The sequence below is a fragment of the Salvelinus fontinalis genome, chromosome 3 (assembly GCF_029448725.1).
Source record: "Salvelinus fontinalis isolate EN_2023a chromosome 3, ASM2944872v1, whole genome shotgun sequence".
Classification (NCBI taxonomy): Eukaryota; Metazoa; Chordata; class Actinopteri; order Salmoniformes; family Salmonidae; genus Salvelinus; species Salvelinus fontinalis.
The window spans coordinates 73,486,074-73,501,488 of record NC_074667.1 but is presented as its reverse complement, the minus strand read 5'-3'; the positions used below and the strand labels follow the sequence as shown (position 1 = coordinate 73,501,488).

Sequence of the window (15,415 nt, the reverse complement as noted above, 5' to 3'; positions counted from 1 at the left end):
CCAGTAGAGGATTAGGCCTACAGGTCAGTAGAGGATTAGGCCTACAGGTCAGTAGAGGTATAGGCCTACAGATCTGTAGAGGTATAGGCCTACAGGCCAGTAGCGGATTAGGTCTACAGATCTCTAGAGCTATAGGACTACAGGTCAGTAGAGGTATATGCCTACAGGTCAGTAGAGGATTAGGCCTACAGGTCAGTAGAGGATTTGGCCTACAGGTCAGTAGAGTTATAGGCCTACAGGTCTGTAGAGGTATAGGCCTACAGGCCAGTAGAGGATTAGGCCTACAGATCTGTAGAGGTATAGGACTACAGGTCAGTTGAGGTATAGGCCTACAGGTCAGTAGAGGATTAGGCCTACAGGTCAGTAGAGGATTAGGCCTACAGGTCACTAGAGTTATAGGCCTACATGTCTGTAGAGGTATACAGGCCAGTAGAGGATTAGGCCTACAGGTCAGTAGAGGATTAGGCCTACAGATCTGTAGAGGTATAGGACTACAGGTCAGTAGAGGTATAGGCCTACATGTCTGTAGAGGATTAGGCCTACAGGTCTGTAGAGGTATAGGCCTACAGGTCTGTAGAAGTATAGGTCTACTAGTCTGCAGATGTACTGTATAGGAACACTGGTCTGCAGAGGTATAGGCCTACTGGTCTGCATATGTATAGGCTTGCTGGTCTGCAGAGGTATCGGCCTACTAGTCTGCAGAGGTATTGGCCTACAGCCAGTGACCTCATGTATCAGACATTTTTGAGTGGACACTGATGGCCAAGTTATATTCAGTATATTTGCATGAATTCTGTGCATGTGTTACATATTGCTGCCACCCTCAGTTACAATAGGCATGATGCCTCTACCTACAGCACTGGGTCAGTTTCTATTTTTGCTTTATTTATCATTCTATATGTGGATGTGAACTGGTTGTACAGGTAACCACCAAAATAAAGGAAACACCAACACCAAGTGTCTGAATAGGGCATATGGCCACCATGAGCCAGAACAGTTTCAATGTGCTTTGGCATAGATGCAACACCTTTCTGGAACTCTATTGGAGGGACGCAACACATTCTTCAACATTTTTTCAACATTCTTCAACATTTGGTGTTTTGTTTATGGTGGTGGAAAACGCAGTCTCAGGCGTCACTCCAGTATCTCCCATAAGTGTTCAATTGGATTGAGATCTGGTGACTAAGACGGCCATGGCATATGGTTTACATTGTTCTCATGCTCATCAAACCATTCAGTAACCACTAGTGCCCTGTTGATGGGGGCATAGACGTGGGTGCCAAAATAATGACCAAAATAATGGCCTGCCCAGCATTTTTATGCGGTACCCTAAGCTTGATGGAATTTTGACTGCTTAATTAACTCAGGAACCACACCTGTGTGACGCACCTGTTTTTCCATTATTTTGGCAGATACCTGTATTTCTCTGTCAATGACTACAAATCAAAATGGAAAACACTCATCGTAGGGAAGTAGGGTAGATGTTTAATTAAAGGCACTCATTAAACCATAAATACAACTTAGAACATATGTCATTAAATGTACTGTATATTGCACACTACTAATTCCATTATTTTACTTTTAGATTTGTGTGTATTGCTGTGAATTGTTAGATACTACTGCACTGTTGGAACTAGGAACACAAGCATTTCGTTACACCCGCAATAACATCTGGTAAATATTTGTATGTGACCAATAACATTTGATTTGATTTAATTACTAGTACATAATCAATCTCTAGAGAATAAGTGCTGTGCATACTTTTGTAAAGTGCTTTATTAACCAATGAGGCCCGAGGGGGTGTGGTCTATGGCCAATATACCACGGCTAAGGACTGTTCTTACGCGGACTGCCTGGACACAGCCCTTAGCCATGGTATATTGGCCATATATCACAAACCCCCGAGATGCCCAATTAGAGCAGTAAAAATACATGTTTTGTCATACCTGTGGTATACGGTTTGATATACCACGGCTGTCAGCCAATCAGCATTCAGGGCTCGAACCACCCAGTTTATAATACCCAATATATCATGGCTACCAGCCAATCAGCATTCAAGGCTCGAACCACCCAGTTTATAATACACATCAACTGACTGATATCAAAGTAATCGCAGTGGAGACTGGTGGGAGGACCTATAGGAGGAAGAACTCATTGTAATGGCTGGAATGGAATATATGAAACGGTATCAAACATGTGGATTCCATATATATTTGATACCGTTCCACTTATCCCATTCCAGCCATTACAATGAGCCCGGCCTCCTATATCGCCTCCCACCAGCCTCCTCTGAGTCATCAATATTATTGCCAACTTGTTTCAGGAAGGCAAGTGTTGCTGTTTTTGTAATCAAAGTTTGGACACACCTACTTATTCAAGGGTTTTACATTGTAGAATAATAGCGAAGACATCAAAACTATGAAATAACACATATGGAATCATGTAGTAACCAAAAAAGTGTTAAACAAATTCTTCAAAGTAGTCACCTTTTGCCTTGATGACAGCTTTGCACACTCTTGGCATTCTCTCAACCAGCTTCATGAGGTAGTCACCTGGAATGCATTTAAATAAACATGTGTGCCTTCTTAAAAGTTAATTTGCGAAATGTATTTTCTTTACATCTCAACATCAACTCTTCAGATGAGACTGTGTGCATCAGGCCTTCATGGTCGAATTGCTGCAAATAAACCATTACTAAAGGACACCAATAGGAATAAGAGACTTGCTTGGGCCAAGAAACATAAGCAATGGACATTAGACCTGTGGAAATCTGTCCTTTGGTCTATGAGTTCAAATTTGAGATTTTTGGTTCCAACCACTGTGTCTTTGTGAGACACAGAGTAGGTGAACGGATGATCTCCAAATGTGTGGTACCCACATGAAGCATGGAGGAGGACGTGTGATGGTGTGGGAGTGCTTTGCTGGTGACAGTTTTGATGATTTATTTAGAATTCAAGGCACACTTAACCAGTATGGCTACCACAGCATTCTGCATTGATACGCTATCCCATCTGATTTGCACTTAGTGGGACTATCATTTGTTTTTCAACAGGACAATGACCCAACACACCTCCAGACTGTGTAAAGGCTATTTGACCAAGAAGGACAGTGATGAAGTGCTGCATCAGATGACCTGGCCTCCACAATCACCTGACCTCAACCAATTGAGATGTTTTGGGATGAGTTGGACCACAGAGGGAAGGAAAAGCAGCCAACAAGTGCTCAGCATATGTGGGAACTCTTTCAAGAAACAGTTCATTGCAGTGTTGAGCAACTCAATATATCCAATGCCATTTCTACATGGTCATTGTTTGTGTAACTGCTGATAATATAAATGTTCATGTTTGAAGTGTAGCATGCATATGGGTTGCCAATGCCATGCTTTGACATCATGCATTTATAAATACATATCATAGTATAAACTATACCTAAAGTGTGTTAATGTAATAGTTAATTTGTTAATTAATTGATGGCATTAACTAAAAGTTTTCCAAAAAATTCCTAAATCCAATTGAGTTATGTCCATATCAAATACATGGAAAGGAATGAAGAGAACTACAGTACGAGAGAAATGTGAGAACTATCTGAACTATCACTAGAACTATCTGCCCTACATGTATTGATACATGATACCAGTGTTTCATTGTTTCGGCACACTACTGTATACCAATGCAAGGCCACCGACAGCTACATGTTGGAATAACGCTTCAATCAACAACGGTACAAAGTGACACTTTGTCCTTTCCTCTTTTGATTGCTTTCTGTCATTCAGCGTGTTCTTGATGCTATTGCGCGAATCAACACATGTTCATATGATGTAATACGTTGTGTGAGCTTAATATGCAACTACTGTTACTTTTTGTTTGCATACAAGTAACAGTTTGATGGGACTATTTTCCTGAAATACATACAAGGTAAAGATGAAGGTGTATATAGGTTAGGGTTAGGGTTTGGTCTACATATTGTGACATTTTGACCTGATATCATAACATGCCATGATTTAGTTCTTTTTTTTACTACAGTACTGTGAGGCATACAGATTGAAGTCATAAGCAATGTAGCTAACCTGCTAATGTAGGTCGTTAGTATTAGATAGATGGTGCGATAAATAACTGCATTATTAGATAGATGGTGTGATAAATAACTGCATTATTAGATAGATGGTGTGATAAAACTACTGCGGTGTCCACAACTGATGGATTTTCTGACAGCACATTGTGCACTCAATGGTGTCCCCTTGTCTCCTTCCAGAAGTGCTCTTACAGAAAGTCCTTGGAGATCATGCCAAGATCTATATAGAGACTGCTGAATATGGCAAGCTGATGAATGTCGCAAAGCATACCATGAAAACGAGTTTTAACACGAGCCCTGATCCAAGGGTGTTTTTCATACTTAAGTCTTTGACATTGTACAGTAATGCAGTTCAAAGTGTAATTAATATTTGTATTATTTGTAAGAGGATTTGAAAGGCAACAAGTTTGCCAAATACATCTGCTTAGGATTTAAACGCTTATAATCATACTACATGCACAAGGTCTGTTCAGAGCCAACTGTAAATGTAATATGCTGTAACTGTGTTCATATTATCTTAATTACACTTTGACAAATCCACATGCTGAACAGTCAGGCTGATAACTAATATTACTTCCTTATTTTGAACATTGTGAAAGAGATGTATAGTATAGCCTACTACGTGGACCAACGCTGCAATGAATAGAGTATAAAATACTGAGACAAAAATAATATCAGTACATTTTGGTATATGTTAGATTTCTCAGTTTGTCATGTCCTTGGTTATAATCAGTTAAACCCATTACATGCCAATCTTGTCATTCTGCAAGCTACCATTGATTGTGTTAATGTTAAGAGAGGGTGTGCTACCATACTCATACTTGTTTGCGTCGGTTATTTTCTGAGCTGCTTCTGCTGCATCGTCAATCACTTGTTTCTCTGCTTGCTCTGTCTCCCGGTGGTAGAAATAGTTAAAGTTGGAGACGATAACAGGGACGGGTAAGGCGATGGTCAACACGCCGGAAATGGCGCAGAGAGTCCCCACCATTTTGCCTCCCAAAGTAGTAGGACACATGTCCCCGTATCCCACAGTGGTCATTGTCACCACAGCCCACCAGAACCCGTCAGGGATACTGACAAACTGTGTGTGGGGCTCGTCCACCTCAGCAAAGTAGATGGCACTGGAGAACAGTATGACTCCAATAAAGAGGAAGAAGATCAGCAGACCCAGCTCCCTCATACTAGCCTTCAGGGTCTGGCCCAAGATCTGAAGTCCCTTGGAGTGTCGCGACAGCTTGAAGATTCGGAAGACTCGCACTAAACGGATGATGCGTAAGATGGCCAGTGACATGTTTTGGCTGGAGTTGATGTCTTCATCTGGCGTGGTCCACAGCTCTGTAGCCATGGTTACGAAATAGGGAATTATCGAGACAATGTCAATGGTGTTCATAATGTTGTGGAAGAAATCACTTTTGCTCGGGCAGACCACAAAGCGTACGCCAAGCTCAAAGCAGAACCAAATTATGCAGATGGTTTCCACAATGAAAAAGGGGTCTGTGAAATAGGCGAATAAGTCTTTTTGGACTATAGGAGGACCCTCCTGGGTTCCATTGACACCCAGGGAAAAGGTGGTGATAAAGTCTACGTCGTCACGGAACTCTGGCAGAGTCTCCAGGCAGAAAATGAAGATAGAGATGACAATGACGAAGACAGATACCAAGGCCACTGACCTAGCTGCACTGGAACTCTCCGGATACTCAAACAGGAGCCAGAACTGCTTGTGGACCTCGTTGGTTGGCAACAGCGGCTCGGGTTCTGTTATGAACCCCTCAATTTCACGGAACTGTTCCATAGCTTCTCTTCCTAACTCATAGAAAACTATCTCTCTTGCGAAAATCTCTAAGGGGACGTTGGCCGGTCTTCGGACTTTGCCCCCAGACTGGTAGAAGTACAAGATCCCATCGAAGCTGGGACGGTTCCGGTCGAAAAAGTACTCGTTCTTCATTGGGTCAAAGTATTCCATCCTTTTCATGGGGTCTCCCAGCAGGGAGTCTGGAAACTGCGATAAAGTTTTGAGTTGTGTCTCGAACATCATGCCTGAAATATTGATGACCACTTTCTGATCCCCGTCCTCCACTCCCAGTTTCTCCCCAAACAGGTCTTCTTCGTTATCACAGCACTCCTGAACCAGCTTACTGAAGACACTGTCGGTCGGCGAGCCTTCACTGTTCATCAGGAGTTTGAAGTTGGACAGCAAACTGTTGCAGCTAGACGGTTCTTTAGTCGTCAGTATAGGCGTTGTAGAGGGAGAAAACCCCTCTGGCCTGGTCTGGTGCCCACGGTGCTGTGATGGATTTGGGGACATCACACGATTGGTGACAGGGTTCTGATCAGGCGCTGCCTCTGAAGTGGGTGAAGTGGGGTACCCCGAATCACCGGGGACGCCCATGTTGATGCCGATATCATCCATGTTCTCAAAGTTAACCAGTGGCACCTCCATCACTGTCCCTTTGCCAGGGCACTCCTGTGTTCCTCAGCCTGGCTCAGTGCGATGGGACTGGGGTGATGCCACAACCAGCCTGAAGATCCAGCCACGGTCTTCTTAGTCCTGTAGAACATTGAGACAGGTGTATTCAACAGGGTGTTCTGATTCAGATTTCAGCTCCTCGTAATCTGAAAATAAGATAAAAGAAGAGTTAGGGTTAGTTCCCGTCTCCTGCCTCTGTGATTGTAAGCAATACATCTCTCTATATCAGGGATGGGCAACTGGAGTGCCGCATGCATCTCTCTGCCCCATGGCAAAATGTATAGAATTGCAGAAAACCTGCTTTAAAGGTGCAGTATTTTATCTGTGCCCCATGGCAAAATGTATAGAATTGCAGGAAATTAACTTTAAAACTAAGCATTTTCTCTCTGCCATCAAGATGGGGCCAGTAAAAGGTTTTGCCCGCAAGGTATGTGTGTGTGGGGGGGTTAAGTAGTTTAACCTTTCTAGAACACACGTTCCGCCAGCGGAACCCCCCCAACATTCCGCTGAAAGGCAGCGTGCGAAATTCAAAAATATTTTAGAAATATGTAACTTTCACACATTAACAAGTCCAATACAGCAAATGAAAGATAAACATCTTGTTAACCTGTTTGGGCTGCAGGGGCAGTATTGAGTAGCCAGATAAAAGGTGCCCATTTCAAACGGCCTCGTACTCAATTCTTGCTCGTACAATATGCATATTATTATTACTATTGGATAGAAAACACTCTCTAGTTTCTAAAACCGTTTGAATTATATCTGTGAGTCAAACAGAACTCATTTGGCACAAACTTCCTGACCAGGAAGTGGAAAGTCTGAAATCGAGGCTCTGTTCTACTTCCTGCCTATAAATGGGCATGATACGTATTAGTATACGTGCACTTCATACACCTTCCCCTGGATGTCAAGAGGCGGTGAGAGAACAAATTTAGTGTTTATCTTGGTCTGAAGTGGAATACAAGCTCTTTGTATGACGTGTCCCCCATTTCTTGTTTTCTGAAGAGCGCGAAGAGGGACTTGGATTTGCCTTCTGTTTAGCTGCCGTTATAGGCGACTAATATCTCTGGCTTTGATTTTATTTGATACATGTGACCATATCATCGTAAAGTATGTTTTTTCAATATAGTTTCATCAGATTATTGACATTTTTTCGGGAGTTTTGCCGTGTTCCGTTCTCTTCTGTTTGTTGACATGGAGAGATTCGCGCCACTTGGCTAGTGTGCTTGCTAATTCAAGAGGGAAAATGGACGTTCTAAATCCAAACAACGATTGTTCTTGACAAAGGACCCCTTGTCCAACATTCTGATGGAAGATCAGCAAAAGTAAGAAACATTTTATGATGCTATTTCATATATCTGTCGTGCATGTGAACTAGTCGTCGGCGCCCAACTTTGGGGTACTCTAGCTATACCGAAGCTGGATGTCGTAATGAAGTTATTTTTTTGAATTCTAACACTGCGATTTCATTAAGAACTAATCGATCTATCATTTCCTATACAACATGTATTTTTTAGTTATGTTTATGAATAGCTATTTGGTCAGAATATGTGTGTCAGAAAAAGTGTCCGAAAAATATCGTTGCTGTTTAGACGTTGTGGAAAAAGTAGCTACGATAGCAACATGTATAACCACTGATTTCAGCTCTAAATATGCACATTTTCGAACAAAACATAAGTGTATGTATAACCTGATGTTATAGGACTGTCATCTGATGAAGAATATCAAGGTTAGTCAAAAATTATATATCTTTTACTGGTTTGTTACGATCGCTAACTTTTACTGCTGGGAAATGGCTTGTCTTTCTGGCTATTGTGGTAAGCTAATATAACGCTATATTGTGTTTTCGCTGTAAAACACTTAATAAATCGGAAATATTGGCTGGAATCACAAGATGCCTGTCTTTCATTTGCTGTACACTATGTATTTTTCAGAAATGTTTTATGATGAGTAATTAGGTATTTGACGTTGGTGTCTGTAATTATTATGGCTGCTTTCGGTGCAATTCCTGATTGTAGCTGCAATGTAAACAATGATTTATACCTGAAATATGCACATTTTTCGAACAAAACATAGATTTATTGTATAACATGTTATAAGACTGTCATCTGATGAAGTTGTTTGTTGGTTAGTTTGGTTGGTTCTTGGTTAGTTAGGTTGGCTTTGTGCATGCTACCTGTGCTGTGAAAAATGTCTGTCCTTTTTTTGTATTTGGTGGTGAGCTAACATAAATATACGTGCTGTTTTCACTGTAAAACATTTTAAAAAACAGACATGTTGGCTGGATTCACAAGATGTGTACCTTTCATTTGCTGTATTGGACTTGTTAATGTGTGAAAGTTAAATATTAAAAAAAAATATCTTTTGAATTTCGCGCCCTGCACTTGAGCTGGCTGTTGTCATAAGTGTACCGACGTCGGGCTTGCAGCCAGAAGAATTAATCTACCCATCGTGTCCGATTTTTAAAATGTTTTACAGCGAAAACACAACATATTTATGTTAGACCACCAAATCCAAAAACACACAGCCATTTTTCCCAGCCAAAGATAGTCACACAAAAGCAGAAATAGAAATAAAATTCATCACTAACCTTTGATAATCTTTATCAGATGACACTCATAGGACATGTTACACAATAAATTTATGTTTTGTTCGATAATGTGCATATTTATATCCACAAATCTCGGTTTACATTGGCGCCATGTTCAGAAATGCCTCCAAAATATCCGGAGTAATTACAGAGAGCCACGTCAAATAACAGAAATACTCATCATAAACTTTGATGAAAGATACATGTTTTACATGTAATTAACCTGTCTAGGATGAGGGTGCCGCTAGCGGCACTCCCCCCCCCCCCCCCACTGAAAAGGCAGAGCCGCGAAATTCAAAAAAAATATATTTTTTAAATATTTAACTTTCACACATTAAAGTCCAATACAGCTAATGAAAGACACAGATCTTGTGAATCCAGCCAACATGTCCGATTTTTAAAATGTTTTACAGGGAAGACACAATATGTAAAGATGTACATCTATTACCTAAAAACACATTAGCATAATCCACCATCTTTTATTTGTCCACCAACACCAGTAGCTATCACCAATTCGGCTAAACTAAGATATTTATAGCCCCTAACCAAGAAAAAAACTCATCAGATGACAGTCTGATAACATATTTATGGTATGGGATAGGTTTTGTTAGAAAAAAGTGCATATTTCAGGTAGATGGCATAGGTTACAATGGCACCCACCGTCACAAATGGAATAGAAAAACTACATTGAGCAACGTGTTTACCTATTTACTAATCATCAAACATTTCGTAAAAATACACAGCATACACTAATCGAATGACACAGATCCTGTGAATACAGACAATATTTCAGATTTTCTAAGTGTCTTACAGCGAAAACACAATAAATCGTTATATTAGCATAGCACATAGCACATAGCAGCCCAGCATTGATTCTAGCCAAAGTGAGCGATAAAAGTCAACATCGCCAAAATATATTAATTTTTTCACTAACCTTCTCAGAATTCTTCAGATGACACTCCTGTAACATCATATTACACAATCCATATAGAGTTTGATCGAAAATGTTTATATTTAGCCACCAAAATCATGGTTAGACAATGTGAAATGTAGCCAAGCTGGTGAGAAAATGTCCGTGCGCCACTTAGACAGTGATCTACTCTTATACATAAATACTCATAAACGTGACTAAAAAATATAGGGTGGACAGGGATTGATAGACAATTTAATTCTTAATACAATCGCGGAATTACATTTTTTAATTTATCCTTACTTTTCAATACAGTTTGCGCCAAGCGAAGCTACGTCAAAAAACATGGCGTCCTAAGCCACTAACATTTTTCGACAGAAACACGATTTATCATAATAAAAATGTCCTACTTTGAGCTGTTCTTCCATCAGTATCTTGGGCAAAGGATCCTTTCTTGGGAGTAATCGTCTTTTGGTGGAAAGCTGTCCTCTTGCTATGTGGAAATGCCAACTGCGTTCGGGATGAACTGGAAGCGTGCCCAGCAATTCACAGCGTTTCAGAAATAAATGTCCCAAAATCGCACTAAACGGATATAAATTGCTATAAAACGCTTTAAATTAACTACCTTATGATGTTTTTAACTCCCATAACAAGTAGAAACATGACCCGAGTAATATTACTCCCTCCACTAATGCTTGGAACTGGTGCGGGTCGGTGTCCTCTAGGCGCATGACGCAGCAAGAAAAGAGTGACTAGCCTCAGGTTTTTTTAATTTGTAGTGCCTGTGAACGCGCAATCGACCCCATTCAAATCGTCATCACGTAAAGGCATCCAGGGGAAGACGTAAGCAGTGTCCGTATACTCATATCAATAACAGTGCCCTTTTAACTGACTCCAGATCAGGGGCCAAAATTTCTGAAATCTGACTCCATGTCAGGGAAATTGCTGTAGAATGGGCTCTGTTCCACTTAGAGACAAAATTTCAACTCCTATAGAAACTATAGACTGTTTTCTATCCAATAATAATAATAATATGCATATTGTACGATCAAGGATTTTGTGGGAAGCCGTTTCAAAAATTACACGATTAGCATAAATAGTCACAACAGCGCCCCCATCTTCAACAGGTTAAAGATACACTTGTTCTTAATGCAACCGTTGTGTCAGATTTTTAAAAAACTTTAGTAAAAAGCACACCATGCAATAATCTGAGACTGCGCTCAGATTTAACAAAATTTCTCTGCCATGTTGGAGTCAACAGAAATACTAAATTACATCATAAATATTCCCTTACCTTTGATTATCTTCATCAGAATGCAATGCCAGGAATCTTATTTCCAAAAGAAATGTTTTTTTGTTCGATAATGTCCATTACTTATGTCCAATTAGCAACTTTAGCTAGCATGTGTAGTACACGTGTCCAAACGCTGGCGCAGATGCAGGCAAGCGTCGGACGAAAACTTCAAAAAGTTATATTACAAGTTGAATAATCTGGTCAATCTTAGTAGAGAATCAATCTTCAGGATGTTGTTATCATATATATCCAATAACGTTCCAACGGGACCATTTCTTCATGTCTGTATAAGTAATGGCACACATGGCCATTCCATGACTAGCGCGCGTGACCAGGAACTAGCATTCTGCCAGACCACTGACTCAAATAGCTCCCATCCGGCCCCACATCACACTAGAGGCTTCATTCCACGTTCTACTGACTGTTGACATCTAGTGGAAGGCATAGGAAGTGCAAACAGATCCATATATTACAGGGAATTGAATAGGTGATGACTTTCACATCGACCCTTCTCAGAATTCTCACTTCCTGTTTGGAAGTTTGCCTGCCATATGAGTTCTGTTATACTCACAGACATAATTCAAACAGTTTTAGAAATTTCTGAGTGTTTTCTATCCAATAGTAATAATAATATGCATATAGTATCATCTGGGACAGAGTAGGAGGGAGTTCACTATGGGCACCAATTCATCCAAAAGTGAAAATGCTGCCCCCTATCCCAAAGAAGTTAACTGCACAAATCAGTTGACAGCATGTGTGGGTATGGATGTGTATCATAACCTTACAGCTCAGTCTGCGATAATGGACCAGAACTCCATTGCACTTCAGTAAATAATGACTCAAAAAACTCAATTTATCTTGATGGTCAGAGTTACACCTGGATGGTACATCTCATTACATGGTTTAGATTTTTCCATTATGTAATTTTTCATATTAAACATTGAAAAAAAGTAGCTTGGGAAGGCCCTTTGTTGTTAGACAGGTAACCATACGCTTTTAAACTGTGACCGCTGTCTCCACTTGACATCCAGGGCCATGCACACGCAGAGAGAAACTACTGGCTCCCTGACAGATACCACTGCAGGCTTTGGCAGCAGGTAAAAACCGCACTTGATATCACATTGATCTTAATGACATTTGAGGTCATATCATTTCCACTGTGTATGGACCAAGGAGGAAGGTGGATATATGCAACAAAAATACATCTATTGACTATTCTTAGGGGTCATAGAGTTTGCCTGAAATGTACACTCCATGAGTGTTTGCTGAAGTTGGTGTGAATCTACCAACTTGAAGGTTCATGTTACTGTTAAAAACAAACCAAAAAGCTATCTATTTATATGTGTGTGGTCTGTGCTGTACTCAGGTTAGTATTTTTCTTCATACATCTTGTTCTGGAGGCAATTTTGCAGAGTGCTCACTAGCTGGCACAGCCACAAAGTCATAAAATCTGATTTTAAAACTAACCCTAACCCTTTAACCTTAACCTTAACCCTAACCATATATTAAGACCAAAAAGCTAATACATATCAATCAATCAATCAAGTTTATTTTATATAGCCCTTCGTACATCAGCTAATATCTCGAAGTGCTGTACATATATTTTTCTATTGTAATTTTTACAATATTACCAAATTTGACTTTAAAGCTGGCCCATCTAGCGGAAACACTGCCTCAAGGACAAGACTCATCCCTATAAACGTCAACCTGCGTGCTGTACCATGGATTGCCTATGGCAAACCTTTAACTATATTTTTAAGTCCATTTCCTATTGTCCAGACAAGCTGTTTTCACTTTGTTGAAGAGGGATCAGAGAGAATAAGAGAGAGGTGAATAGCTTGTGTTAGAGAAAATGCTGAAAATGTGAAAGCTCAGACCGGAGACATGTCAGATATTCCCTATTGACATGAGCGTGTGTGCATGAGCGTGTGTGCATGAGCGTGCGCATGTGTGTGTTTATGTGTGTGCGTTCATGTGTGTTTGTGCATTAGTATGTGTGGATGGATGGATTATGGGGTCCAGCCAGCCTTAATCTCAGATGCAGTTTAATGAGTTTTCCCAAAAACACCAAATGTTCACTAGAACCAAAAGCACACAAATTCGAAGGTTTAATCAAACACTTGATGAAAATTCGAAGGTTTCTGCTCTCAACAAGATTTGCTGGCCACAAATGCAGTTATCTAATCATGGTAAACTAGCAAAATAGCTTAACTTTCTCAACTAATTTCTGCATCAGGTGTAAAATGGACACAGTTTAAAAATCACAATAAAAAGTGTAGTCATATCAGTTATTAACTCCTTTCCCATCAACACCACATATAAACAGACACACACACCATCAACACCACATATAAACAGACACACACACCATCAACACCACATATAAACAGACACACACACCATCAACACCACATATAAACAGACACACACACCATCAACACCACATATAAACAGAAACACACCATCATTAAGTTTGAAGATAACTGTGTCCAGATGTCCGGAGCACTCACCAGGTCTGAGCCTGCAGACGTTCCTCTGACAGCTCTTTCTCTCTCTCTTTCTCTCTCTCTCCTCCCCAGGTAACTGCGCTCCCCTGTTCTCTCTCCCTCCCTCTCTGCTCATCCAGCACCACAATCAGGAGTTCGGACAGCCTTGGGCTCTAATAAAGCCTCTCCTTTGGTAATCTTACACCCCATATGAAACCAGAGTGTCCATTACGGACACCCAGACGTGCACGCACGCACACTAGCATGTTCACGCACGCACGCAAGCACGCACGCACGCACGCACGCACGCACACACACACACACACACACACACACACACACACACACACACACATGCAAACACGCTAACACACGCACACACTTACTGTGGTGTGGATGTAGTGGGTTCATCCTACTGTGTTCTGCTCCCTTTTCCCATCCTTAGTCAGTGGGTTATTGTGATACTAAGGTAGGTAGGGAGCCCTAGGAGATCCCCAACAGCGATGTGTCTGATGCGACCAGGGAGCGGTGGGACTGGATCTTACCACAGCTCCTGTAGAGTAAGCAAACACAGTAACACCTCAGGGGCATGCATCCAATCCAACCTCCCTGTCATACACCCTCCATACTGTACCTGAGGACTCCCACCTCTGTATAGACACACACACACACACACACACGCACACACACACACGCACACACGCACACACGCGCACACACACACACACACACACACACACACACACACACACACACACACACACACACACACACACACACACACACACACACACACACACACACACACACACACACACACACACACACACACACACACACACACACACACACACACACACACACACACACACGCTGGAGATTAGATATTGTTGCTTATATGCCTGTCATACTGTACTTGCTGCATCAACAGCACCACTGTCAGGTGGCTACAGAATTTACTCATGGGCATCTGAGGTCCAATGTATTTTCCATGTTTTTATGAGGACCTAGTTACTTTAGTCTAGCAATGATTATGTATGTTTGTCATAGGTTGACTAACCGTGTTTGTAACATCACCTTTAAGCCATGTAAAATTAGTCTCCAAATACCATTGGTGTTCTATTTTATCATATTATTAATATTTCATAAGAACGTGATTTAACTTTTTATTTATTTATCATGTTATATACATGTTATATATGTGCAAAGCTGTCATCAAGGCAAAGGGTGGCTACTTTGAAGAATGTCAAATATATAATATATTTTTTATATTTGTTTAACACGTTTTTGTTTACTGTATGATTCCATATGTGTTTTTTTTCATACAATGTAGAAAATAGTAAAAATAATGAAAACCCCTTGAATTAGTAGGTGTGTCCAAACTTTAGACTCTTACTGTAACTTTATTGCGTTGATGAATGCTCAAACCTCTGTCCGAGATTAAAATGTCTCTGCATAAGTGTTTTTCTGGTGGTGTTCTGTATAGATTTAGAAAATAATTTCGGAGAAAGTCTTGCAGTGCCTGACTGTATTTCCTTCCCCATGTCCTTGCCAACTCTAACACATCCACTCTGTGTGCCAGCGAGCAAGGCTTTGTCAA

General features: G+C 40.8%; 1 protein-coding gene across 5 annotated transcripts; it reads right to left on the bottom strand.

The window, feature by feature from the left end:
• Window positions 1–1,465: 1,465 nt before the first annotated feature.
• LOC129851422 (potassium voltage-gated channel subfamily A member 10-like) lies at window positions 1,466–14,939 on the bottom strand. 5 transcript variants are annotated; one of them, XM_055917938.1, is made up of 2 exons: window positions 14,202–14,939; window positions 1,466–6,684 (listed from the first exon to the last, which is right to left on the bottom strand). In XM_055917938.1, exon 2 carries the CDS (start codon window positions 6,509–6,511, stop codon window positions 4,814–4,816), a length of 1,698 nt encoding a protein of 565 aa, XP_055773913.1. In that variant the 5' UTR covers window positions 6,512–6,684; window positions 14,202–14,939; the 3' UTR covers window positions 1,466–4,813. The 5 variants fall into 5 exon arrangements, with proteins under 5 accessions (XP_055773913.1, XP_055773916.1, XP_055773914.1 ...); XM_055917941.1 differs by having other exon boundaries at window positions 1,466–6,619; XM_055917939.1 differs by lacking the exon at window positions 14,202–14,939 and adding an exon at window positions 13,792–14,052.
• Window positions 14,940–15,415: the final 476 nt, after the last annotated feature.

Bases quoted from the DNA above. Each gene is read 5' to 3' on its own strand.
- LOC129851422 (XM_055917938.1), bottom strand. From the start codon at position 6,511: ATGGAGGTGCCACTGGTTAACTTTGAGAACATGGATGATATCGGCATC.